Source organism: Corvus brachyrhynchos, unplaced genomic scaffold (genome assembly GCF_000691975.1).
Source record: "Corvus brachyrhynchos isolate BGI_N302 unplaced genomic scaffold, ASM69197v1 scaffold351, whole genome shotgun sequence".
NCBI lineage: Eukaryota > Metazoa > Chordata > Aves > Passeriformes > Corvidae > Corvus > Corvus brachyrhynchos.
Window position 1 is genome coordinate 1088717 of NW_008236203.1, and position 27700 is coordinate 1116416.

General features: G+C 57.8%; 1 protein-coding gene and 1 long non-coding RNA gene across 3 annotated transcripts; one reads left to right on the plus strand and one right to left on the minus strand.

Annotated features, from left to right (window-relative positions):
* On the minus strand, positions 1-27700 carry LOC103622127 (Krueppel-like factor 5). 2 transcript variants are annotated; one of them, XM_008641032.2, is made up of 5 exons: positions 27673-27700; positions 12986-13033; positions 8674-9580; positions 6719-6778; positions 1-2958 (listed from the first exon to the last, which is right to left on the minus strand). In XM_008641032.2, exons 2-5 carry the CDS (start codon positions 13022-13024, stop codon positions 2780-2782), a joined length of 1185 nt encoding a protein of 394 aa, XP_008639254.2. In that variant the 5' UTR covers positions 13025-13033; positions 27673-27700; the 3' UTR covers positions 1-2779. The 2 variants fall into 2 exon arrangements, with proteins under 2 accessions (XP_008639254.2, XP_017597085.1); XM_017741596.1 differs by lacking the exon at positions 27673-27700 and adding an exon at positions 24543-25293.
* On the plus strand, positions 19945-20511 carry LOC108448498. The gene is made up of 2 exons (XR_001864388.1): positions 19945-20025; positions 20197-20511. It is a non-coding gene; the product is annotated as an uncharacterized LOC108448498 (long non-coding RNA).

Sequence of the window (27700 nt, forward strand, 5' to 3'; positions counted from 1 at the left end):
TGCAGGTGATAAAATTTTATTACAAAATAGGAGATGGATCAATATTCCTGGGGGAGTTCGGTGGGGGAGAGGGGCTCTTTAACAAACACAGCATTCCAGGAAAAGAAATCTTCCCTCCCCACATTTTCCAGGTCCCAATTTCTTTCCCATTGTGCTCATCTTGGATAATAAAGGATCACCTGGAAGAACCCCCGGAGTCACACAGCACTTTTGGCCTATTTACAGCGATTTTCTCCCTGTTCTCAAACAGAGGTGGGGCACCCACATTCCAGCGTTTGATCCACTCCTTGCAAAGCTTTCCCAAAGTGTCCCAGGGGACCGGGGAGGGAGGGACCGTCGTTTGTCATGAGTGTCACAAGGCTCCACCAGCACCACTCCCCATCTCCCCGGATTTCTCCCCAAAAACAACTGCCCTCGGCCACCAACGCAAACCCAGAGCTGTCCACTCTGTCCATAGGAAAATAAAGGAATAAAAGCCGAGGATTTGCCATGATTTTCATTTTTCAAAACAAAGAAGCATTTGCACGTGAGGAGTTTGCATGCAGAGCAGTGGCTGGGTGCTAAAACACTTCTGCCCCTCATCAAATTTAAAAAAAATATATATATATTTATATATTTACACACACAGAGTCCAGGGGAGGACAAGCAGAGGCTGGAGGGAAAAAAATTCCCAAGATTAGCAGGAAAATCGTGTCCAGCTCCCCTCGGATTTCAAGCTGCCTGTTGGTGGGTTTGGCTTTGTGCTGGTTTTCAGCAAACTGGTTTTGGGCTCCATCAGCATCACAGGGTGGGGAGAGAGGGGAATTAGGGATGGGAAGAGGCAGAGGGGGGTGAAGAGACCCCTCTGAGAGGGCCGTGGGTGGGGCTGAGGGTGACGCACGCGGGGACCTTGTGCTTTGTGCTTTGTGCTTTGGCTCCTGCCTTGGGGCGCTTCAACCACAGGAGGTGCCCCGAAAAAACCACCCTGGGGCGTGGAGGTTGGTGCTGAGGGCTGGAAAACTGCTCCCACTGTTGGGAAAACCACCCAGCAATTCCATGACCTGTCACCCCCTCCACTCCCACCCTCCCTGGTGGCACGGGAGGCTCCTGGCTCAAGAGCCACAGGAGGAGTCGCCGCAGAGCTGGACCATCGTCCATCCCAAAGCCTACAGCACAACATCGACCCCAAATCCTTCCTGCCCTCCTCTCCTGCCAAACAGAGCGGCGGGGTTGGGGTTGGTTCTGTTTCTCCAAGGAATAGAACAACCAGGAAGCCAGCAGTGGCTTTGGCAACAGCAGAGAGGAGTGGCCTCCAAATTCCAGCCACCTGGCCATGCCATGGTCCAGCCTTCCATCCCACACATCAGTCCGTGCGCCACCCGAATTTATCCAAGGAAAAATAAGAGAGGAGGCGGGCGTGGAAGAAATCAATATTCTGTTGGACACAGCAGGCCCGTTATTTGTTCCTGATTTATTTACAACCCTCCCAGCTGCTCTTGGAACTGGCTCTTGTTGTGCCCAAATTTAACCCCTGGAAGGCTTTGGAGAACAGGGATGTGCATCCCATGGGATGGGGGTAAGGAGCTTAGGGAGCCGGAGGCGGTGAACCTGTGAGGTAGTCATGTGATTCCAGATTCCACTCTGAACTGCAGGATTTATTGGAATTTGGTTCCCAGATGCTTTTTTCCCTTTTTTGTTTTTCCCCATCTGATGGAATGGCAACAGCACAGGCCCGGTGTGACTGGTGGCCACCGAGTCCTTGTGGGAGGATTTTGGGGAAGGGCACCACTGGCGGATTCTGGGACTCCAGACCTTCAGCAGTGGCTCTTTTGTTGTCCCCTGGGTAGCTTCAAACCCAGGCTGGTCCCCCCAGCGACACCTGAAGTCCAGATTCCTCTTGGAAGCAGAAATGCTAAGGACACAACCATAAAAACCTGACCAGGCAGGGCAGGCGTTGGCAGTCCCGCGTGAGGTGGCTGCCAGCAATGGGCTCAGTGGGACACAGGTGACGCTTTTGTCACCTGCTTTTGTGCTGTCCCTTGTTTGAAGGGTGAGTTTGTCACAGGTCTGTTCTTCTATGCCCCCACAGAGACTGGGATTGTCACCCCCAAGAGCCCTGGGCATGGCTCCTGTTCTGGCACGGCACCGGTGCCACATCCATGGTCACACCAAGGGACAGGGGTCACATCCATGGTTACACTGAGGGACGTGGTGTCACATCTGTGGTCACACCAAGGGACAGGGGTCACATCCATGGTCACACCATGGGACAGGGGTCACATCCATGGTTACACCATGGCACCGGTGCCGCATCCATGGTCACACCATGGGACAGAGTGTCATATCCATGGTCACACCAAGGGATGTGGTGCCACATCCATGGCCATGCCATGGGACTGGCCAAGAGGGTCCAAGTGAGACCTGTCACAGCCAAGCTGTCACATCCTCCTGGACCTCACCAAAGGGGCAAAAATCGTCCCAAAAGGCCTTGAGACATGAAGTCGCTCCTGAGTGACAAATAAATAGCAGGACTGCTGGAAGAAAGCCCTTGGGAATCCTGGCTCTGTCGGCCCGGTGCCACCAGGAGGCTCGTCAGGAGCTCAGTCTGCAATCAGGGCTCGTCTGAAATGAGCTGGGTGGGTTTCAGTCTCTTGTGAAACCAGAGTCGGGGCCAGGCTGGCAGGAGCTCTCCTGCCGCCTCGGTTGATCGCGGCGCGGGGTCATTCCTATGTACAGGTTCTTCCCTGGGAGACGGGAAGAGTTTGAGCTGCTCTCGGAGAAGTGGGAAGGGAGGCGGCTCCTAATTCTGGTGCCTCTTCATGTGCAGGGCCAGGTGGTCGGAGCGGGAGAAGCAGCGGCCGCAGGCCAGGCACTTGAAGGGCTTGGCCCCCGTGTGCTTGCGGTAGTGCCGGGTGAGCTCGTCCGAGCGGGCGAAGCGCCAGTCACAGCCTTCCCACGTGCACTTGTAGGGCTTCTCGCCTGGCCAGGGGACAGCCACCGGTCACACGTGTGCCCAGCCTCCCAAAAACGCCCCCCAGCCTCTGGGACACGCCCAACTTCCTTGGCACTGCCAGGGCTCCCCGCAGCGCTCAGCCCAGAGCCAGCGAGGGACCAAAGACGGAGCTGCACCACCCAGGTCTCGTCCCTCTCCACCCCCTCCTGCTTTGCCTTCCAGTGCTCTCCGAGCTCCTGTGGGATTTTGGAGCATTTCTGGCTAAAAACAACTTCTGAATTAGTTTTTTTTTTTTTTAATAAAAAGCCGAAAATTCCTGAGGAAGGTGGGGGTGGTGGGAGGTGCCAGGAGGAAGAGAAGGGCTCTAAATCTAAATTTCAGTCTGAAAAATCTAAATTTTTTTGAAACCTCCGTCCAATGTTGGCAGCTGTCCCATCCCTGGAAGTGCTCAAGGCCAGATTGGATGGGGTTTGGAGCAACCTGGTCTGGTGGAAGGCGTCCCTAAAGGATCAGACAGCCTTTAAAGACCCCTCCCAAGCCAAACCATTCCAGGATTCCGTGACCTAACGCTCCACACCTCCAAGTTCCCCGCCAGCAGCTCTGTACACAACGCATTGTGTTTCCCTCAGAGCGTTCAGGTGATGTCATCCCCGTGCCCTCTCCCCCTCCCTCCCAAACACACCCATTCCCAACCCAAATCCATTCAACCGGGCACCTTCCCAGCCAGCTGGGAACTGGGCCGGAAAAGCCCGCGGCCGCTTCCAGCGGGGCCGCGGGGCTGAACCCTGGCTGCGGCCCTGTCCCCACGCAGGGCGTGGTGCTCTCAAATATTAGTGCTGCTCTTAACAGCCTGAACAAGCAGGCAGAGTTCAGGGAATGTGCTGACATTCCCGACCTCAAATATTTACCCTTTCCTGGGCCAATTGCCGGGTGCAGCGGCGCGGCGGGAGCGCACGTCCGCACGCAGCACGCGTGCACGGGCATGTGTGCCCTGCCCTGCCGTGCTTCCAGGGATTCCTTCCTGCCCGTGCTTCCAGGGACACCTCCCCATGCTTGCAGGGAGCTCTTCCTCCCACAAGCTGCTCCGCAGATCCAGGGAATCCTGGAATGCCTTGACTTGGAAGCCTGTCATATTGCACTGACATCCAGGGGTTCCTACACCGACTTCCAGGGATTCCTACACCGACTTCCAGGGATTCCTTCCTCCCCATGTTGCCCAGGGAGCCCTTCCTCTCCCAGGCTGCTCCGTGGAATCAGGGAATCCTGGAACAGCTTGGCTTGGAAGGGACCTTAAAGCCCTTCACGTTCCACCCTGCCCAGACCAGGTTCCACCAACTTCCAGGGATTCCTACACCAACTTCCAGGGACGACATCAGTTTACAGGGATTCCTTCTTCTCCCTGCTGCCCAGGGAGCCCTTCCTCCCACAGGCTGCTCTGCAGAACCAGGGAATCCTGGAATGCCTTGTCTTGGAAGGGACCTTAAAGCCCATCTTCCCCAGGCCAGGTTCCACCAGACCGGGTTCCACCGTGCACTAGATCCAAGTCCTATCCAACCCAGCCTTGGATAATTCCAGGGCTGGGAATGCCACGTTTGGTCAGGGAAGTGAAATCAGCCACGGCACGATCTCCAGTGCTTTGCCCAGAGTGGGAAAAGCACAAAACCACGGATGTGTGAACCTGGAGGTGGCAGAGCAGCACGAGCACATCCTGCTCCTCCAAAAACCCCGGGCACTGCTCCGTGGGAAACAGAGGGGTGTTTTTATGGCTCGGGTAAACACAGCACTTGCAGAGGATTTACAAGGACTTGGTGGGGGTTTTACAGGACTTGGGACGTGCCAAGACAAAGGTAGGGTTTGCCCAAAGTAGGATTTTCCCCAAAGTAGGATTTTCCCCAAAGCAGGATATTCCCAAAGGCAGGATTTGCCCCTTGCAGCTTTGTCCCCTCCAGGTCACCTGGCTGGGTCAACCCCACCAAGGCCCTTTGCTCCCAAACAATGCCAGGTTGATCTCCAGGATAGAAGCCCAAGGTTTCCCATTGTCCCAGGTTTTCCATTGTCCTGGGAGCTGGCTGTGTCTCCCAGGACAGCACGGCAGGGCGGGCTCAAACAAAGGATCCAAGGTGGCATTCCCGGCCCCAGGGGTTTATATTTAATCTCACAATGGCACCCAGGAAATGAATGGTGGCTCCAGGAGAGGAAAACACCCGGCCCCTGGCAACGGGAAACCACAAGGAAAGAGCTCCCAGATCATGGATTGCTCAGGCAGGGAATGGGAGAAGGGACATTTTTAACCCTTTGGATGATGGAGCTGAGGTAGGATTTGGGGTGAGTCCTTGCTCTTGCAGCCCTGGTGATGAGCTCAGCGAGGCAAAGCAAAACGTGAGGCTTAAAAACATTGGATGCAGAGATCCCGGGCCTGGGTTGTACAACGGCTCTGGATTGGATTCCCTGCTTTTTGCTCATCCCACACCCCCACCAGTTCTCCTGACCCCTCAGCTCACATCCTCCCTCACCTCTCCGCCCTTCCCTCTCACAGGAGGGGAAGGGAAGGAGGCAAAGCCACTTGGATTTCCTCCTTGATCACTGGGAAACTTGGAAAAACCAGAATTTTACTGGATTTCAAACCCAGTTTGAAAGTTTTCCTGGGTACATTTTTATATGTGATGGGTAAGGAGGTGCCCAATGTCCTGGGCACGGAGCTAAACCCTGTGCTCCCAACCAGAAGGGACAAGAGATGTTTAATTTAATTTTAAAGCCCTGATTCCAGACTGCGATAAATCCCTATCGGCACCCAGCTCTGGGACAACATCCTTCCTGTTCCTTTCTTCCACCCCTTCCGTGCTCTTTTCCAGCCCCCTCCTCCCCAGCCCCTGCCAAAAAAACATCGTGGCTCACCCACAAAGCGAAATTCTTTGTTTGAAGGGCTGATAAGGGGAGGAAGGAACGGAGCCAAGAGCAAGAACCAATTCCCAGCCGCAGAGCAGGGTTTGGTCGTTGTTCATAAAAAAGAGAAGTGAACTCTGGGCCCGGCTTAATTGCTCTCAGTAAAGATCAGCCCTCCTATAAAAGAGATTTATGAGGGCACTGATGGTTCCTGGACTACCTGGGGATCTGATAAGGTTTCAGGTATAATAAATGCCTTAATGAGGGCGCTGGGGCTTGAATGCACGGCACGAGTGTCACGGAGCTGGGATCGGCCCAGGGGAGCTGAGCAGGAGCTGCTCCGTGCTGGGGTCCCTGTCTGCACCATGGCACCCTCGGGAATGAGGGCACAGCCCAGCCCTGCACGGATTGGGAGCCCTTCTCTGGGTGGGTTTGGAGGGAGTGGTGCCCAAGGAGACACGAGGGGTTCCCCCCTCTCCTTGGGAGCTCTGACACAAAAGAGATGCCCCGGTCTCCTCAGAGGTCCCAAACATGCAACACAGGCCTTCTGCAACCTTCCTGGAGGGTCAGCAGGATCAGCCCCGGGTAGGATTTGGGACATCTCAAGGGAAGAGCTCAGAGCGACAGAAAAGCACAGAATCAAGGAACAAATCAGGTTGGGAGGGACCTTAAAGCTCATCTCACACCATGGTAACTCCCACTGTCCCAGGCTGCTCCAAGCCCCAGTGTCCAGCCTGGCCTTGGACACTTCCAGGGATCCAGGGGCAGCCACAGCTGCTCTGGGAAACCTCTTCCAGGGTCTCCCCACCCTCGCAGCCAGGAATTCCTTCCCAAAATCCCATCTCTCCCTTTTGGGGGGGTTTGGTACCTGAGGCTGGCAGCACTTCCTGGAGCTGCTCTTACCTGTGTGAGTCCTCTGATGTGCCTTCAGGTGGGAGCTCTTGGTGTAAACCTTTGAGCAACCTGCAAGGACAGAAAAAAACCACAATTTCCCTGTGGGAAAGGGGCACTTGCTCAAAAAAACCCTGGTGTTTGAGGTGAGGGACAGAGCTGGGCCATGCAAATAAGCCTGGCTCGGGCTCAGTATTAACTAAAGAGCGTTTGCTCTGAGGCAGACAGACTCGAACACCTTCTCCTGCCACCCATGGGAATTGTGCTGGGAAATAGCGGGGGAAGGATCAAGCACAGAGGTTCAAACCCCTTTTTCCACCAGCAGGATGAAAACCCTCGATTCCCCCCCCCATTTCTGGTTTTGTGCTGCCCTTTGTCTCCCTGGATTCCAGTCACAGCTGATATCACTTTGCAAGGCTGGGTTTTGTAACAGCCCCGGCCCAGCAGATGTGGTACAAATGTTCCAGGAAGGAGGAAAGAGCCAGGGACAGTCACAGCTTGGCTTCCAGGTGCCAGAACAGAGCCAGGGACAAGTGTTTTCACAAGATCAGCAAGAACAGGTTTAATCAAAGACAGGGTTTAACAGAAACACCAGGGCTGGGGAAAAGTTGCAGCAGCAGGTGTCTCAAAACGAGTTGGGTTTAATTGCTCCCAGGTTTCAGCTGGACAAAGCTTAAGGAAGCCTCTGCTGCCCTTTCTGGCCCTGCTGCTTTGTGTTTTGACGAGGACATTCAAATACGAATTTGAATTTTTATCACCTGCACAAGCAGCACGGGGACATTTTTCATCCCAGCGTTTCCACCCAGCCCAGAGGAGCCTCTTGCCCAGGATCAGCAGGACAGGGCCTGTCCTGCTCAGGACGGGCAGGAGCTGCTTTTCCCCTCCTGGGATCATGGCTGGAGACAGGACCTGGAGCAGGCAGAGCCTCTGGGCTGACCTCCAGCCACTCCCATGCCATGGAAAGAGCCCATAAATCTCACAGGAGGCAGTTAGGAAGTGACTTTCCTCATTCACACACCCCCATGGGAAAACTGTTTGCTAATCCCCAACTGGTCAGCACTGGGGATCAGCCCAGGAAGTGGGAGGTGTGTCCTGGCTCCAGGAGCCGTGATTTCCAAGCCCTCAGACTGCTCTCACTGGGATCTCTCAGTGGGATTTGCTTCCCTGATGTGTGTCATGGAATCCCAGATGGTTTGGCTTGGAAGGCAAGATCACCCAGTGCCACCTGCCATGGCAGGGACACCTTCCACTATCCCAGGCTGCTCCAAGCCCCATCCACCCCAGCCTAGGAGACTTCCAGGGATCCAGGGGCAGCGAGAGCATCTCTGGGCTGATCCCCAGCTTGAGGGCTTGGATCAACCTGGGATAGTGGAAGATGTCCCTGCCCATGGCAGGAGGTGGCATGACATGGCCTTTAAATGTCCCTTCCAATCCAAACCATTCCGTGAGTGCCCTTCCACAGCTCCTGATGCAGCCACGGAGCCATGGCAGGACAGCACCGGGACATTCAGCTCATTGCCTTTGGAAGATCAGAGCTGGGGCTACAGAGAGAGTCTGGGTCTCCTTGGGGGAATTCCCTGCTGGTTTTCCACCCGCTGTGAGACAGAGGGAAAGGAAGAGTCAGTGGGAATGGCAGAGTGGCTTCACGTGGCTGCTTGGGGTTGGGAGAGACCAGAGCGAAGCAGCAACCCAGGAGCAGATTCCCAGGTGCAGATTCCCAGGAGCATCCCTGGCCTTGCAGGAGCTCTCTGCCTCTCTGAGTTGCTTTTGCCAGAGTGTAAAGGGAGAGGGAAGGGGACAAAACAGGAACCGCACCATGCTGGTGGGATCAACCTCTTCTACTCCCTCCCGCTTCCCTGGGGCTCCATCCACAGCTCCATTCCAAAAGGGATCTCAATTATCCTCCCTGGACACCCCCACCCATCCTCGGGGTGCCAAGAGCCCCCCAGAGCCCACCATGAGCACACCTGGGTAGTCACAGTGGTGGATCCTCCTCTTCTCCAGCTCGGGGTTGTTGCGCCGGTTGTACTTGGGGGGCTGCATCGCGATGTGCCCCTGGGAGAGGCCCCCGATGCCGTTGGGGACTGGGGGGATCTGGGACGACTGGACCAGCTTCAGTCCAAAAGTGGCCTCGTAGGACGGCGGGGGAGAGATGGTGTTGATGAGCTCGGGTTGGTTCTCGGGGCTGCCGGGCTGCGAGTTGGGGGGCGAGGGGGGCAGAGTCACCCCTGGGGCGGGGTAGAACTGCCCGGGGATGTTTCCGAAGCTTCCCTGTCCCTGGGCCACGTGCGGGTACTGCTTGAGGGGCCCTGCTGGCTGCACAGGTCTGTGGGCCACGCTGGCCATGGAGCCCGTGGACATGGTGACCCCGCTGAGGCAGCTGATGGCCGTGGTGCTGCTGCTGGAGGAGGACGCCAGGGTGGGAATGTCGGCGCCGGCACCGCCCAGGGGCAGCTGGAAGAGCTGGGACTGCTGCGGGTGCGCGGATAACGGGATCTCCGCGGGCATCTCATTCTTGATGAAGATGTTGTTGACCGCCACCGACTGGGGCATGCTGAACACGCTGGTGAAGTCGGGCAGCGTCTGCGTGGGGCCGGAGGCGGACGAGCAGGGCTGGGAGAAGCCGGTGCCGGGCTCGGTTTTGATCTGAGGGAAGGGGGCCATGGATTTGGGGGGCCGGTAGAGCCCCGTGCGCAGGTGCGTGGTGTCCGGCAGGATGACGTTGATGTTCACGCTGTAGGGCGTGGAGCTGGGCTTCTCCGTGGAGAAGAACTCGTCCACCACCGAGGCGCTCTCCCGGCGGTACTTCTTATCCGGGAGCATCGGCATGGGCGGCACCTCGCTGGACAGGTACTTGTCCATCTCCGAGCGTGCCTGGGGCAAAAACACAGACACGGGAGCTGGGAAAGGTGACCTTGACACCCAGTGGGTGGAGGCCAACGTCCAGCAGGGATTTGAGCAAGCAGGAAATGGAGGGAGCAGCAGGAACGGCCCAGGAAGCCGAGCTGAGGTGATTTAGCTCCGGGTCTGACTCAGCCAGACTCCCCAGGGCTGAATCAGCGGCCTCTGCCCCACTTCCCCCCTCCCTATCTCCCTGATAACAGCGGGCAGCCAGGGAGAGGATGCAGGTAGGACACAAATCACACCTGATAAAGGGGAAGCAAGCTTTGGCTACAGAGCTTTGGCTACAAAGCTTTGGCCACACAAGCACCGGGAATGGGATGAATCCAGCCAGGATCACACCTCAGGTTGGATCTGCAGCCCACCTTGGACACGCTGGCTCTGGTCTCCTTTAAACTCAGCAGCCTGAGGAGTGTTTTATTCTGGGCCAGTCTCTTTAATGAACTGAGGAATTCTAGGACAATATCTTTAATTAATTGGGAATAATTTGGGCCTAGAAATCTAAGTGATGTTGCCACTTACTCAGTGGGTTCTGAGCCTAAAATGGGAACAGTTCCTGCCTTCCTGCCTCACCTGGGCAGTGACTCAGCCCTGGCCTAACCTTTGGGTTAGTTTTGGTTTTACAGAGCTGTTTTTACAAGCCTGGCTCCTCCAAGCTACCAGAACCTCTGGCTCCGGTTCCTTCCCCTCCTGGTTCCCGCCTGCTGTGGCATCCCACTGGATCCAGGCCCAACAATCCAGCAACCTGATGGAGAAATCCTCGAGGAAATTCATCTGCTGGCACTGGGTGACTCAGGTTCTGCTCACTGTGGTGGCAGATCCCAGCACTGAAGCTCTTGTGCAGAGCTCCAACCCTTAATTACATGGTTCTCCAAGTGTCAAAGCCCTCGGAGCCTCGTTCCAATGGAGAGCAGCTGGAAAACCACCAGGTTTCCCTGGCGGAGCCCGGAGCGCACTCCAGGAGCAGGAGCCGAGCTCAGCCCACGCCCTGAGCCGAGGTTTCCAGCCCTGAACCGTGTCACCAGAGTGCCATGGGCCAAAGTCGGCCCTGCTGCCACCTCAGGGCTCTTAACAAAGCTGGGAGGGAGCCAAGAGATTTCCTCGCCCTTTCCAGGGAAAGGATCACGGAGCTTCCAGCTCGTTCAAAGAGCCTTTGCACCTCTGGGAGCCGTGCTGGCAACACATGGCTGAGCTGGCTGTCACCCAGGCACGGGGACAGCCACAAATCCACCCTGTGCCACTCGGGAAGGAGCTCAGGGAGGCCGGGCTGGGAAGGGCCGTGCTGGGACTGCTGTGTGTACACACCGTGCTGGGAGCCCTATGGAATCAGGGAATTGCTGTGCTTGGAAAAGACCTCGAAGGTCATCGAGTCCAACCGCGACATGTCTGTTCTCGTCGAACGTGGAGGTCCTGGAAGCTGCTGTCCTGGTTAAAGGAAGCTCAAGCAGCTCCTCTGGACAGGGAACCCTGGCTCAGGGTTCTGGAAGCTACTCATGGAGTCACAGAATATCCCAAGCTGGAAGGGACCCCCAGGGATCATCCAGTCCAGCCCCTGGTCCTGCACAGACACCCCAACAGCCCCACCCTGGGCATCCCTGGCAGAGCTCCTGGAGCTCTGGCAGCCTCGGGGCAATGCCCATTACCTGGGGAGCCTGGGCAGTGCCCAGCACCCTCTGGGGGAAGGACCTTTCCTGATATCCAACCTAAACCCCTCCCTGGCCCAGCTCCAGCCGTTCCCTGGCTCCTGTCCCTGGTGCCTGCCCTCCCTCTTTACCCTGAGGCATCAGCAGGAGGCAGGGGAAGGACCTGGGTCCCCTCATCTCCATTCCATCCTCATGGAGAGCTCCAACCCCGACTGCCTCCCTGATTGCCTCCCTGCTCCCCGTGGTGCCCAGCGCGGGTTCCCTCCCTCGGGAGAACCAAAGCCCTGGAGCCGAGCCCTGGGCACTCCTGGCAGCCAGGCTGGCACAGGCCGGGTTCCCTTGGGAATCAGCTCACCCCGGGCGCCTCGGGATGCCGCACATTCCTGAGCAATGAACGGCCCCACTTGGCAGGAGCAGGGGCAGGGCAAGGTGCTGGGTGCCTTTTCCTTCCACACTTCCCTTATCTCGGGCATTTCACTTTCTCACCTGCAGTTCCCAAGGGAAGGTCCTTCTGCCGCAGGGACCGGGCAGGAATACAAACGTGGAGAGGTGTGGAGCTCAGAGGGCCTTTCCAAACTAAAGGATTCCATGCAGGGCCCGAATTTCAGATCCCAAATCTGGAGACCCCCTATCCTCTGCCTGTGCCGTGTTTGGTGTCACCCAACCTCCCTCCCTCCATGACCACCCCTCCCTGCAGAGCACAGCCTTTTCCCAGTTTTTCCATTAAAAAACCACAGTAATTCCCCTTCAGGCTCCTGGAGAAAGGGGTGGTGAGGGACACCAGCCCGGCCCCTCTGCTCTGTGTGTGTGTGCAGGACCTGGACAACAACAGTTCCACCCCATGGAATTCTCCACTACGCCACAGTTGTGCAGGAATCCCAAGCACCATCGTCTTTCCCACTGGGAGAAATGGGAAGTTTTTTTTTGTGGCCCAGAAACGCCTGGAAAACACTGCCTGGCCAGGTGCTGGCACCTCTGACCCCAAAGCACTTCCCAGCCAATGCCACATCCACATCCAGTGGCTGAGGGAGCTGGGAAGGGGCTGGAGAGTTCCTGAGGGAGCTGGGAAGGGGCTCAGGCTGGAGCAAAGGAGGCTCAGGGGGGACCTTGTGGCTCTGCACAAGTCCCTGACAGGAGGGGGCAGCCGGGGAGGTCGGGCTCTGCTCCCAGGGAACAGGGACAGGAGGAGAGGGAACAGCCTCAGGCTGGGCCAGGGGAGGCTCAGGGTGGATATTGGGGAAATTTTCTCCAAAAAGGATTCTCCAGGCCTGGCTGGAGTCCCCATCCCTGGAGGGGTTTCACAGCCTTCTGGACGTGGCACGTGGCGACAGGGGCCAGTGGTGGCCTTGGCAGTGCTGGGGAATGGTTGGGCTGGGTGATCTTAGAGGGCTTTTCCAAATTAAACCGTTCCATGATCCTACAAAGTCGTCAGTCCAGCTGAGGTGACCCAGTGCCACTCCAGCACTTGGGTGCCCTGGCTGTCGCTCCTGGCTCCTGTCACAGGCGCTGGGATGCAGCCCGTGGGGACACACAAGCCATGGCGGTGGCAGTGACGCGCTGGCACGCGGGACTGGCAGAGACGGAGGGACCTGTCCTGGCTGCCAGCGGGGATGGAGGGAGAAAGTGGGAATGGGAAGTGGGGGGTGTCCCAGCTCAACCTCTTGGAGACTTCTGTGATTCCTGTCACCAACGGGAGCAGGAGGATGCAGGGGAAGGAACGAGGGAAGCCACTCACCTCCAGGATGAGCGGTGGCATCCGCTGGTCCATCCTCATGGGGTGCAGCTGCAGGAGGCAGGGCTGGGTTAGTGGGGTGTCCTCCCCAGCTTGGCCACCCCAAAGACCCCCCTCAAAAACCCCTGGCCAAGGAGGGCAGCACCCCCCAGAGCCTCCCACAGCCTCCCAGAGCCCCCCAGGGCCTCCAGGTGTCCCCCCTGCCACCGGTGTCTCCTCCCACCCCACACCCCGTGACATGGAAGCAGCTGGTGATTGCCCACCATGGGTTGGTGGTTGCCCACCATGGGTTGGAGCTTGTCTGAGGAGGAACAGGGAAGCCTCTTTGGAAAGAAGAGACAAACGGGAAGTACAGAGCACTCCCGAGGAAACTGAGGCACGGCACCTGAAATCCCCTTTATCACCCCCATACAGATGACGATGTGCTCACAAACGTCCTGCACCTCTCCCTTCTCCTGCCTCCACCTCTCCCAAATTCCCACAGAGGGCTGAGGGCTCTTCCCACATCCCTCAGACCTTTCTCCAAGGTCAGTGCTCCAGACAGGCCACCGTCCTCCAGCACCAAGCAGAGGGGAAGAGATCTGGGATTTCTCCAAATCCCAAACCAGCATTTACCAGTCTCCTGTGGGCTCATCCTCACTCCACATCCTTCCCCTGCTCACTTCCAGCGTGTCCCTCTTCTCCACAACCACCTGGTTTCACCCAAACCTATCCCATTCCTCCAGTCCAACAGGACCCTGGAAAAGCCTCCCGTCCCCTCCCAGTTTGGGATGGTCACTGAGACCAGCACGGGCGCAAAACCAGCACAGGTTTCCCTCTGGCACACAGAAAACCAGGAAAACCAACTCAGTGGACTGAGTTTTCCCATTTTTTGAGGTGTTCATATCCTGGGATTGCACCTAAATGGAGAATGTTCCTTGCAAGGCCACAACAGACCAGAGGTCCCAGAGGAGGGATGTCAGCAGGCTGGGAATGCTGAGAGCTGCCATCCCTGGAGATCCATGGGCTCCACGTGGCCATGGAAGCACGAGGAGATGCTTAAACAAGAAATCTCCTGGGCTTTGGGGCTGAAGGCTGTGTCCCATCACTGGAAGAACCACTGGAAGAAGCTCCTGTGTCCTCCAGCCAAGCTCTTCCCCAGGTAATCCCAAGCCTGCAGGGGAGTTCCAGGTGCTGGATCCTCGTTTTGGGATGAAACACAACTGGAGACCAATAAAGCCTCTGCTCTGCTGGCTGTCTCCAAGCCCTGTCCAACCTGGCCTGGGACACTTCCAGGGATCCAGGGGCAGCCACAGTTTCTCTGGGAAACCTCTTCCAGGGCCTCCCCACCCTCCCAGCCAGGAATTCCTTCCCAATATCCCATCCAAACCCATTCTCTTTGACTTGAAGCCATCTTTACGTGGCCAGGAAGGGAAAGCCAACACAAAACTCCTCTCGCACAGCCAAAGCACTGAATTCCAGGGGGATTTCCCCCCCGGAGTCACACAAGTTCAACCCTGGAGAAGCATCTCCTCAATTTGCCAGGGAAAAGAAACCAAAATAAAAATGAGAAGGAAAAGGCACAAACCAGTACTTTGTCCACTCCAGTAAGGCCACTGGACACCAGTTTGTGTCACTGGACCAGCAGTGTAACACTCAGCACACCCAAACCTGGCGACCAGAATTCCCTGGAGGATGGGCTAACCTCAGGAGCAGCCCCTGGGAGAGCTGGAGGATGTGAAGCCCCCAGCCCCAGTAAAACCAGTGGCTCGATGAACAGGGCAATGCCATCCCAGCTCTCCGGAGTGGATTCTCCAGTGGCTCAGAGGGGTGGGCACGAGACCCTCCACCCCTGCCCGTTCCCATAAATCCTGCAGGAGCCTGGGAGCCCTCTATCCCTGGATCAGCTGTCCCAGGCCAGGGGAGCTGTTATCAGCACCGAGATCGATTCAAGCAGAGTCCAACACAAACATTTCTTGGCAGGCCCCAGCTAAACCCGGATTAACCACGAGCACGGAGATCTGGGCTGGGGCTGGCGGGGCGGGGGCGGGACGTGGCTGTCCCTGATTAAACACCTCCTAATCCGCAGGTGATAAATGACAAACGGCCGGAGGAACATCAGGTGTTGTCAGCACCCGGGCAGCGCCAGGGCACGAGGAGGGAAATCAGTGTTTGCTAAACAGGCAACGAGCTCTGAAGGTGGCACAGGGAGGGGCTGGCACAGGCGGGGGGGGGGGAGGCGTGAGATTCCTTCTCAGCTGGATGCCAGGCTCCTGCTCACAGGCAGCCCCCGCTATGGTGCTGTCACTGCTGCAAAGAGCTTTGGGGATGGGGGGGCAGGAGGAATGTCACCTGTGTCCAGGCAGGGCAGCCACGAGCAGCCAGCCCCGGGGTTCAGCATCAGGAGGATGCAGAACTGCTGGAATAAATCCAGAGGAGGCCACGGAGCTGCTCCAAGGGCTCTGGAGCCAGGCTGGGAGAGCTGGGGGTGCTCACCTGGAGAGAAGAAGGCTCCAGGGAGAGCTCAGAGCCCCTTGCAGGGCCTAAAGGGGCTCCAGAAGAGCTGGAGAGGGACTGGGGACAGGGCATGGAGGGACAGGACACAGGGAATGGCTTCCCAGTGCCAGAGGGCAGGGCTGGATGGGATTTTAGCTGGGGCTGCCCCTGGATCCCTGGCAGTGCCCAAGGCCAGGCTGGACATTGGGGCTGGGAGCAGCCTGGGACAGTGGGAGGTGTCAGGGTTGAACCTGGGTGAGCTTTGATGCCCCTCCCAACCCAAACCGTTCCTAGGTGGGGGTTCAGGGAATGGGGGAACAGCTGGACACGGCTCCAACGGGAAAGGGGGGCCTGTCCCCGGCACCAGGGACCCCGGGAGCACAGGTGTGGCACAACGGTCGTGCCACAACCCAGCCCGGGCTCTTTCTCCTCCGTGCACCTGCACGAAACTCCAGCCTCCGAGGGAATCAGCAAACAATGGGCAGGATAATCATCAATCAACCCCCCTGGCACGGCCCTGGCAGTGCCCCTGTGCAGGCTCGCTTTATAAATAGCCTGTATTTATATCCAGATTTGGTTCAATATCAGCGTTTATTGTCTCCTGGTTAAATATTGACCTGGGTAAATATTTGTCCCTCTGATCATTTGGGTTTGATACCGACCTGGATCGACGTTATTTTCTGTTTGTTCCTCAAGTCTCCTGGAACTCTCTGTAAAACGGGATTAGCAAAGAAAGCCCCGGGACTCTTCCTTTCAAGTGCCCAACGTTTGGCTGCCGTAAACAACAAAGCCGAATCCCGGATGGAATCCGAGCTCCCGTGGGAATGTGCTGGGCCCAGGAAGGCCCTGGATGAGCTCCCCTGCTTGCTCAGAACAACTCCAGGATGCGGGGCTGCCCTCAAAGCATTCATGGGTTGTTTGGGTTGGGAAAGACCTCTGAGGTGATCAAGTCCAAGGTTTACATCATCCACTCCAGACATTTCCCCTTTCCCTGCAGCAATTCCCTGCCAGGCCACAGATAAAGGATGTGAGCTCCTCATCCTGCCCAGACCTGGGGGTTCAGAGCAACTCCAGGGTGAGGGGCTGCCCTCGAAGCATTCATGGATTATTTGGGTTGGAAAACATCTCTAAGGCGATCAAATCCAACCTTTACATCTTCCAGCCCAACAGTTTCCCCTTTTCCTGCACAATTCCCTGCCAGGCCATGGATAAAGGGTGTGAGTCCCCCATCCTGCCCAGACCTGGGGGTTCAGAGTGCTGGGGGTGTCCCAAAGCCACCTTTACCTGCTGTGAAATGCCCCCAGGAGCACAGGGAGATGGGGACGCCCCAAATCCCTTTGGGAGCAGAATCCACCCCCTCACTGTCCCTGCACACGGAGGGTGCTGGGGGTGCTCAGCCCCCTGGGGTCACAGCTGTCCCCAAGGGCTGTTGGGGTGTTTAAAATTCCCGAGTTTTGGCCACCTGGGAAGTGGGGATCCATGCTGAAATCCCGTGCCCAGGGAGGAGCCTGGCAGAGGCGTCCATCCCCGAGCTCTCCAGCTTCTGGAGCAGGACATGGATCCTCCCTTCTCCAGGTCTGTGCCCATGGATGGCCCAGGAGCTCCTGAGGGTTATCCCAGTGCTCCTTCCTGCCCTGTGTTGCAACTCCCCGAGCCAATAACGACTTCCCAGCAGCCAGGGAGGCCGGGAATCTCCAGCCAGGCAGCCCCATTCCCGGACTCACTGACTGTGCTCGCAGTTCCTTCCCTCCAGCAGCTGATAAAGGCTCCCTCCGAGGCAATCCAGCTCAGGTATTTATTACTGGGACCATGCCACAATCCCAAAGGCCAAGGGAGCCAGGGAAAACACCCTCAGCCAGCTCCAAGGTCAAGGGGCTGGAAGAGGAGCAGCTGGGAACAGCCAGGCTCCAGCAGCAAACAGAAGCCTTGCCAAAAATAAAGGTTTGAATCCATCATTGGACTGAAAAAACCCAAAACCTTGGAGACACGGAGCCTGGAGCGGGAAGGGAAAACCAAAGGAGCTTCTCCAGATGGCAGGGTGGGAGGTGCCATGTTGGCACTGGCGTTGATCCACATTTTTGGGGTTGATCCCACTTCTGCAGAACCACCAAGAGCCGCCTCAGCACCGGATGGAGCTGGAAAGAAGGGGGGAATCAGGGATGGCCTCTCCCCTCTCCCATTGCTCCAACGCGGTGTGAGGACAACTCTCAAAGCGTGGGGAGGGAGGACATGAGGATTTAAGGGAGCTGGACCTCCACAGCTTCCAGGATATTCACACTCCATGATTTCTGAGCTGCTCCTGCTCAGCAAAGGCTGAGGTGGAGCCCCTGAAAGGCAAGGGCAGGTTTTCCATCAAAGCTCCTGGAGGCCGAGCTGGGCTGACTCCTGGTGTGAGCTGCTACAGCCCCTTGGATGGTTCTTTGGGAGAAAGGGAATGATCTAACACCCTTTCAACTCCTGGAAGATGGGGAGGCTTGGAGCTGCTCCAGCCCCAGCCAAAGCACGGCGGGACTCAAGGAACCCTGGGTTACACAGCACAAATCAGAGCTGAATTTGGCATCAGCCAGGAGCAGGGCCCTCCCTGCAGCTCCATTGCTCCTTCTGGACCCAGCTCCATCCCAGGCCACCCTCTCCCTGACTCTTGGATGTCACCAGGATGACCTGGACAAATTTATCCACCTCTTCCTGGCCACAGGACACCAGGATTGTCTTTGAGCTTTCCAGCTCCCCCAGTCACACATCCCTGCCCTAAATCCTGAACGTGCCATGGGAGAGGCTTCGGAGCTCCCAGGGATCCCCCCCAGCTGGTGGGATTCACTCTGCCTCCCTCAGTCCCTGTGGAAGCTCACACTCCTCTCCAAGGCAGCACATTCCCAAGGACTGACAATGGAATGAGTCACCAGCTGCTTGCCGGGGCTTGTGGAGCCCTCCTGGCATCCAGATCCCACCAAACAGGCCACAAATCCTGTTCTTCCCAGGAAACCACGGGGCAGACCCCGGGCAAGGTCAGGTTTCACATGCAGACAGCAAATCCCACCATCCCTGCGGCCCCAACTTCCTCCCAGAGCAGTTGGGAGCACAAACCAAACCCCTGAGGCAGGTGGGAACGCTGGGCTGGGCCAACTCTTCTTCCAAGCTTGAACTTCCCCAGGCCGAGAAGATTCTGCCAAAACAGGGACTGAGGGGGACACTGGAGCAGATCCATTCCTGCAGCCCCCATTCCTACAGCCACGTGTCCCATCCTGAGTATTTTGTGGGATCGTGGAATGGTTTGGGTGGGAAGGGACCTTAACCATCACCTCGTTCCCCGCCCTGCACCAGCAGCGGCCTCTGTGCTCCTGGTGTTGGCCTGGGAGCAGAAATCCAGAGTTTCCTCCAGATCCAGGGCCTTCCACGTTTTCCCTGTGTATAAAGGAATCCCCAGCTGCTGTTTATTAAGGGAGGTTGATTATGGCCAATAACAGCTCCCAGAGAAGGCTCCGAGCCCTGGAGAGGCTCCAGTGGGAGCATTTGGGAGCCTGGGCAATGCCAGCCCTGGGAAACACAAGGACTGGGACACTCCTGGGGTCCCTGAGGGGATGACAAACCCCCAATTAATGGCTTTGAGTTTCTCCCACGCCGCAGAACCACCAAACCCCCAAATGTTGGAAGCTGCCCAGAACGAAACGCTCGGAAATGGTTTGAATAAGCAGCTGGGGAGATGTTCTGGTATTCCCAACAAATCTGGGGCCTTTCCACAGTTCAGAGGACACCAAACCTGCTCATTGTGAGGAATTGTAACATATACAGCCATTCCCAGGTTCAGCTCCCCGAAATATCCCTGAGGAGCAGCAAAATGAGGATTTTGTAGAGACAACATTAAAATATTTGGGGTAAATAAATACACAACCAAAAAACCCCCACGGGCTGGATGGGCTGGAGAGCATCCACATCCTCTGGCCTGTCCAGGATGGGTTCAGATCCATGAGACAAAGTGCCTCAGGTGTGAGGGATGTGATAAGGGATGGATACTATGCCGGGGTTCGGGATAAACCTTTGTTTTCACAGCAGCTACACCGGGGTGAATTCCTTGCCATTCCCCTCTCCCGCTTGCACTGAAAATCCTACAAACAGCGAGGTGCTGAAATGCGGTTTAATAGCCGCAAATCCTGCTCTGGGTGGGAACGTGAAGGTCCCTCCCCACCACACTGAGAAAACCTTAATTTTCCAAGAATTCTCGCAGCATTTCTGAACTCAGTGAAAGATTCTTTGTTTGAGTTTCAAGCCGAGCTCGAACGGGGCTGAAGCTCTTTGATGTGGTAAACAGCCCATGGGGTTTTTTTGGAGGGTTTTCATGCTAGCTCAAGTTCTGAGAACACCTGAATTGTAAACACGAGTTCTCCAATCCCCAGAGCCCGGCGGGACCCTGTGACTCCGGGAATTCGCCAATGGAGCACGAGGAAAGCAAACACTGCAATCGAGCTCACAAGACGCTCGTAAGTGCGATTATTTGCAGTGGATGGGTTGGATAAAAGAACTCAGTGGAGCAGGGAAGGAGAACAAAACAGCGCCGGGAGGTGACCGAACAGGTTTGAGAGGGGGAAAACTCCCGGGCGGTGATGCACGAGCCAGAAATGCATTCCCCAAAGGCCGGGCAGTGAGTTCAGGCGGCGGGGTTCGCTCCCCACACACCGCTCGGGAGCGGGGATGAAGGGAAATGCGCTGGATCGGAGCGCCCCGCTCATCCCCGCCTTCCGCAGGTTCCCAAAAAGGAAAAACCACCGGGCCACAGGCGCTTTTCCAGCTGAGCCCAGCGGAGGGCAGGTGGCGGGGAGGAGGATGAGCACGGCACACCTGGAATCCCTGTCCCCTTCCCGAGGCAGACTTCCCGCAGGAGAACAATCAGCCTTTGTCCCACACCGGGACAAAGCCGCGGCGCTCCGCAGCTCAAAGTTCGGCCGAGCGATTCCGGGGAGCTGTTCCACGCTGCTCCTCCTTCCATCCCGCTCCTCACTCCCTCCTGCACCCACCCGGGGAACTCCAGGAAAATAAAGTAACGAATATTGAGGATGAACCCCCCGAATTTCCCGCGTTTTGGCTCACTGGGTTTATCCTGCTGCCTCTGGAGTCGCTCAGCCATGGGACCAACCCCTGACACAGGGGTGGGCTGGGGATTCTCCTGAGGGTCTTCCTGCAGAATTAGCGGGATAAAGGGATCCTTTCTGGGAATCTACCCCAATTCCTTGTGGCCCTGCAGACACCTGCCAGGCACAAAGCCCATCAGACTTGCAAATCCACAGGCTGGTCCCGAAAACATCGGGATCAGCTGATCCCAAAGCAAAGCAGAGGGAAGGATCCCTCCCTCTGGAGATCCCTCATGCAAGGCTCAGCCCCACCAGCTCCCAAACCCATCCTCGTGCCAGAGGGATCAGCTGTGCCCATTCCTCCTTGCCTGGATTTAACTTCCCATCTCTCCCACACCATTCCTGCACACCCTGGAGCCTGCCCGGGCTGCCAGCACCCTTTGGAAACGGATTTTGCACACTTCCATGGAATTTCTGAACCCTTCTCCAAAGCCAGGAGGATCCCCAAGGGCAGAACATCCATGATTCTCCCCCCAGCATTTCATTCCAGGTCCAGAGCAAAATTCCAAAGTCGCCATCTCCCCTTTCCCTGCAGAAAAGCCAAATTTATTCCCTGCCTGCAGCTCCTGGGAGCCCAAGGAAATGAATCATCCCCCGGGAGCTGTGCCGGGCACTCCAACATCTCTCCTAATAAATAAAGGAGATTTTTTTATGGCAGGCAGGGCTCTCCTGGCCCTGGCCAGGACCCACCACCCTGGTTCCAGCTGGGCTGTGCAAGGCGCTGGAGCACCAAGGAGCAGGAAAAGCCATCCCTGCTCCAAGGGACAGCCACCCTCAGGCCACCACAGCCACGTTCACGACCAGGATGTGGCACCAAAGGAGGTGCAGGACGTGGCACAGGGACAGGGCAGGACTGAAACAGCTCCTGAAAGCCGGAGCATTCCTAAAACTGCTGGATCCGGCTTCTCCTGTGATCCAGCAGCAAAATCCCTGCCAAGACGAAGACAGAGGAGCACCACAGCACTTCCACCCTGTCCCACCATTCTTTCACACTGCTGGAAGGGTCTGGGAAGGGCCAGTCCCGGCACTGAGGATGGGGAGTGCCAGGAAAAGCTCTGGGAACGGCACTTTCCTGATCCCATCCGATGTGTCCAGGCACCTCCCAGGTGCCCGAGGTGTTTTATTCCTCCTGAGCCCCTGACCCAGCCCGAGGGAGCCGAGGACAGGGTGAGGAAGTGCCCGTGGGGCAGGAATCAGGATCAGGGGACACAAAGGGAGCCCTTTGCTGCTGTTCCTCAGCCTGCACCCAAGGAAAATCCCTTTCCACACTCAGCAGGATCTTCCCTGTTTCCCACAGCAACCTCAGCCCCACTGGGAGCTCACCAGCCCCACCACAACTGCCCCGGGGCCTAGCACAGGCAGGAAGGGGTTAAACCCAGGGCCAGGCTGGGGCTTTGTCCATCTCTCTCTTCCCAGCAGCTCCTTCGCTCTCTCAACAACCTCCAACACCAGAATTCCCGGCTGGAGCCAGGAAGACAGGGATTGCCTTCCCAAATCCTCGAGGATCCTCAGAGCCACCTGCCCACAGCTGCAGGGAAGCCTGGAGGAGCCAATTCCTGCCCTGTTCTTCCAGGCCCTGCATGATGCCGGGATGCTCCTCCAGCCCCAGGTGCCCGGGAACGCTGTGGGAGCCAGGTGGGAGCAGGGATAAATCCCACAGGCTCCTCACTCATCCCGGGAACCTGATAGCCACACAAAGGGATCGGCTCCTCCTCTCCTGAAACGTTCCCTGGACGTGCCTTGCTTTTGCTTTTTATTATTAATATTATTAATATTATTAATATTATTCTTGGTATTTTATTATTATGATTGTATTATTATTATTATTATTATTATTATTATTATTATTATTATTATTATTCCCTCCAGCATCCACCTCTGGAGATTTCAAGAAGAAAATGCTTTTTCTGGCTGATATGACTCAAATCAGGAAGGAAAACTTTCCTTTCACAAGCGCTTTTCCCTCCTCTTTTCTCTCCCTTTTTAACTCGGGGCCGGGTGGTTGGAAAAGCCAAGGAAAGGGAAAAGCTGACTGGAAATTCCACAGAGGAGCTGAGGCAGATCCAGTAAAATTTTTGACAGCAAAGAGATCCCACCTGAAAAGCAATTTTAGGGGGATATATGGCACTGGCACTTCGAAACCACGGAGATAATTTGCTCCTGCCTTTTCCCGAGCCCGGGCAGCCGGAGCAGCGGGAATTGCTCCGAGCTGGAGCCTGACAGGTCACAGCCTTTGGCACCAGCCTCGTCAAACTGATAAAAACCCTCTGGAGCAAAGGCTTCCCAGCCCTGCGGCCTTCCAGCTTTTCCACCCTCCAGCCACAGCTCCCACAGCGCCACAGCCTCTGGAATCCGCTGGGAGAAAGGGGCCAGAGCATGGAAAACTCCTCCCCGGGGATGTGGGGTGCAGCCCGGGGCTCTCAGGGTGTCCCACTCATGGTCCCGCTCCCTGGGTGGGTTTGGGGATCCGTGGGATCTGCTCAGCCCCACAGTCCCAGGATCCCTAAAGGGTCACAGGAGGGTCACTGGCAAAGGGGTGACACCTCCAAGGCCACCCCTCCGCTGCCACCACCCCAGAGCAAAGTGAGATCAAACCCCCTTTTCCTTGGAAGAGCAGCAAAGACTGGGGGGGAAGGTGTCTCCAGCCACGGGTGTCCCCCTGAGGTGGCTCAGGGCTGGCCACGGCCACACTGCCCCACTGGTCACGGCCCTGCTGCCTCATCCCACCCAGATGGAAAAAGGAAAAAAGCCAAGCTCAGCCTCCCCAGCCCGTTTTGGGGAGGTTTGGAGGGAGCTGACAGCTCTTCCCCCTGGGAAGGCCCCAGAGATAATCCCCAGCTTTCCAAGAGCCACCACCCCGCTTCTGATCCAGGTAACCCCAACCCTGGCACAGAGGGGCAGGAAGATCGCAGGGGAAGGAGGAATGGTCCCCAGTTTGACCCCGCATCCGTGAGCACTGCTGGCAGCCCCTGTGGATCCCAGATCTCCAGGAAATCCAGAGATGCAGACCTGGCCTTTGCCTCCCTGTGACGGCCAGAGCCCCAAAATGGCCCTTGGAACATTGGTGACATGGGGACAAGGGAAGGGGCAGTGGACACACAGCCCCAAGCCCTGGCTGGTGCCACCCCTGCTGGCAGTGCCCTCCCGGGGGTCTCCGGAGGAGCAGAACCGGGGTGAGGGTCCCTGCGTGTCCCTGGAGCCGGGGGCCGGAGCATTCCCGCCCGGATCAAAATGGCGCTGGGGCCGTGGGGCTCGGGGTTAATCATTATCCCGGGCACCCCGCGCCCCACGGAGCGGGAAAAGGGGGAAACCACGGCTCCAGGGGGGGGCCGGGCCCGCCCCAGCCACTCTTCGCAGTGGGATGAGCGGCTGGAGGCTCTGTGGTGGGACACGGAGCCTCGTCCCCCTGGCTGGGGTGGGCAGCAGGGCCCAGGATAGGGCTGGGCCTGCAGGAACATCCCAAAGCCACTTATCCAGGTCTTTATCTAGGGGGAATGCTGCCAGGGAATCTCGAGGAGCATTCCTTCCCCGCTGTGGCAGCAGAAAAATACAGGGAATAAAATAAAATGGAAAAGAAGGTCCCGTTTCTCGTCCAGCACACGCGGGCACAGCAATCCCAGGGCCCACGTCCTGTCCTTGCCAGTGGGAGAGCCCCTGGACAGCCCTCACCTGCCAATCCCAGGGGCCAGGGATTGAACCCTGGAGTGGGAGCAAAGCCCACACGGACGACGAGGAGCTTTGAAGGCAGACAGGAGGCAAAAAAACCCAACCCCAAAACTCCCAAACGAAACCCAACACGCCCAGGAGGAAAGCCGGCGGAGGGGGAAGCGGGAGCCGACAAAGCCACGGAGGTGTCGCAGCAACGACGGGAAAAACAAAGCAGAATTCAGCCCAAATCCAGGGGTTTTTCGGGAGGCTCCGCGCACCTGAGCGGGTGGAAGCGGCCCCTTCCCAACGCTTACCTGCGCCAGGTCGGGGGGGTTCTCCAGGGGCCGGGAAGGGGCTTTGATGTCCTCGAAGACAGGGGTGTCCTCGTGGGGGTCCCCGGACATGGTGACGGGTTTGAGCGGCGCCAAGACCGCGGCGTCCACCAGCCCGCTGCTCATCCCCCCGCGCGGGGACGGGCCCGGCCCGGAAAACGGGGGGAAAAGGGGGAAAAAAGGGAGGGAAAACAAGGAAGGGAAAGGGAAAAAAACCAAAAACCCTGAGGCGAGCCGGAGCGAGTTGCGCGGGTGGGAGGCCGGTGCCGGGTCGGGAAGGCTTTACCTGGCCGCGGGAGGAGGAAACGCCAACCTGGAAGCGGCGCAGGGGTGTGGAGCCAATCAGGCTCCCGGCGGTGGCCCCGCCGCGGCTCCAGCGGGACACCCGCACATAAAAGGGCGACAGGGTGGCCGGGAGCTCCGGGAGGGAGCCCGGGAAGCGCCAGCACCCCGGGATTTAATCCCGGCCCTAAGGCGGGAGCTCCGGCAGCAGGTGTGCTCTGACGGGGAGCTGGGGGAGCTCCGGCAGCCCGGGACTCAAAGCTCGACCCCAAGCTCTGTCACCAGCCGTGCTCTGACAGGGAGCTCGGGAAACTCCCACACTCCAGGATTTACCCCAATCCCAAACCTGAGCGGGTACCCAGGAGCTCCAGGATCACCAGCTGTGATCCCACAGGGAGCTCAGGAAGCTTCGGCACCCCAAGATTTGATCCCCAATCCCAAACCCAAGCTCCGTCACCAGCCGTGCTCCCACACGGAGAGCTCAGGAAGCTCCAGCACCCCAGGATTCAATCCCAATCCCAACCCCTGAGCCCTTCCAGGAGCCTCAGCAGCCCCGGCACCTGGGCAGCTCCAGCAGCACCAGGATGGAGGGATCAGTCCCCAGTCCTGAGGCCTGAAACCCCCCCCAACTGGGCCACTGTCCCCAGACTGAGTCCCCTGCACTGAAACAAGGGGGATATTCCAGTTTTTTTACAGACGTGGGTACTTTTCCATGAGAAAATGCTATTTTTTCCATGAATGGGTCACATTTTGCACCAAATCTAATTTTGAGAGGAGATTCCTGGTTGCTCACACTTCTCATTCCCAGGGAGAAAAAGGGAAGGATCAAAACTAAAAGGGACAAACCCCGAAGGAAAAGAAAAGCAGCAGCTGGAAAAGCAACAGACAGGGAGGAGGGCACAGGGCTCATATGGAGACACCAGGCAACTCTGTTTGGGTTTCCCTTTTGGAAAGGAAGGAGTGTAAAAATCCAGAGATACAAGGGAATAAAAATCACCTTTCTGGCAAAGAACTTTAAAAAAAAAGCCATCCTGCTCCAGATAATCCAGCCCCAACAGTCCCAAGCCCGTCCCCAAGGAGGAGCCTGGATCCTCCCCCTCTCTGTGTTCACCCATCCCAAACCAGCCCCGGATTCCCCACTTCCCTGTGTCTCCCAGGCTGGATCCCACACAGGGATGCTGCCGTCACCACCTTGGGGACATCCCAGCACCTCCAGGGGACCACAGGAGCAGGGGAAGGAAGTGGGGGGGCCAAGGCTGTTCTATGCCCCTGGCCAAAGGGAAAGCAGCCGGAGTGCTGCCAGGGAAGGGGAATGCCTGTTCCCATGGGATTCCTGCCACCCCAGGGGCTTCACAGCAGCCACGTGAGACCTGTGACCACTCAAAGCAGGAGCCACGGCACAGGTTTGGTGTCACAGCTGCCACCCCCACACCGGGACCGAAAACAGCTGGGGGGGCTGAGCATCCCGGAGTGTGGAGCTTGTGGAGCCCTTGGGAAATGAGCTCAGGCCTTGCAGGGTTTTGTGTTCCAGGGAAGCTGTGCTGCTGCTGGAGCACCCACCAGGGCTCCCAGGGGATGCCAGGGACAGCAGATGTGTCACCAACCCTGCAGGACCACGCATGGAAAGAAGGAAGTTTACAGTGAGGGTGGGGAGGCCCTGGCACAGGGTGCCCAGAGCAGCTGGGGCTGCCCCTGGATCCCTGGCAGTGCCCAAGGCCAGGTTGGATACTGGGGCTTGGAGCACTCTGGGACAGTGGGAGGTGTCCCTGCCCAGGGCAGGGGTGGAATGGGATGAGCTTTAAGGTCCTTTCAACTGAAACCATTCCACGATTCCAAGATAAATTATGCAAACCAGAAGAGTTCCCTTTCTCTCCATCCCATCCGCAGCACCGGGACTGGGTGAATCCCATTCCTGGAGCGGGGCTCATGCCAGGCTGCGCCTGCCCAGCAGGGATCAATCCACGATTTCCCAAGGCGGAGCTGCCTCTCCTTGCAGGGATGGGCCGAATCCAGGCAGTGCCCTTATGTGCCCCGGGAGAACGGCCTTGAGCCCATCTCTGCCTCCGGCACTTTGCCCCCGGTGGCCCCGCCGGTCCCGTTGTGTCCCCACGTGCCGCCCACGATGGCACGGAGATAACGGCGGCTCCCCGTGACCCGGCCAGCAACCTGCTCCCCTCCCGACGTTCCTCACGTTTTCCTCCCTCATTCCACGCGGAATTCCCTTCTGAAAAGCCGGCACCGAGAGGCTGGAGGGGGTTTGGGAAGGGGGACCCTGTGCAGGGAGGGATGAAGGGGCCGCAGGGAGCTGAAAGGGGGTCCCAACCCAGGGGCTGGGGCTGCTGGGGGGCGGTGAGGGAGAACTGGGGAGCCAGCCCGTGATCCCAGCGCTCCGGGTCCACGGGAATGGTGGGGAAGGACAGCCAGCTCCTCCTCTCGCGAGGGAGCAGGAGACAGGAGGTGAAGCCCTGAGTTACCGACTTGAGCTAAAAGGCAAGAAAGGCGCCAGATTTTGAGGAAAGCTGGATCAGGTTGGGCAGCAAACCTCAGCTCCCTGTTCCCAAATCATCCCAGGCACAGCCAGAGGCACCTCTGGCCTGCCCCCAGCATCCCCACGACCACCCTCAGGGCTGGCTCCCAAGGGACCCCCAAGAGCCACCACTCAGGGTCCCAGCCCTGCCGGGTCCCACAGCACATCCCACCCGGGAGGTGGGGGCTGGGGAAGGGGCCAGGCCCCGGCTGGAGGTCCCTGGCCCGGCTTTCCTCCTGCAGCAACTCTTCCCCACCCTGCTGCCACCCCAAACGCACCCCAGAGCGATGCCGGAGCACCCACCTCTCTCGGGGCCGTGGTGGACACCCCC

Coding starts and splice junctions, on each gene's coding strand:
- LOC103622127 (XM_017741596.1), bottom strand. CDS start 24,686: ATGAGCAGCGGGCTGGTGGACGCCGCGGTCTTGGCGCCGCTCAAACCC. Junction 9,581..12,985: donor TGCCACCGCTCATCCTGGAG/GTGAGTGGCTTC, acceptor TTTTTGCCCCAG/GCACGCTCGGAGATGGACAA. Junction 6,779..8,673: donor CCACCACTGTGACTACCCAG/GTGTGCTCATGG, acceptor CTGTCCTTGCAG/GTTGCTCAAAGGTTTACACC.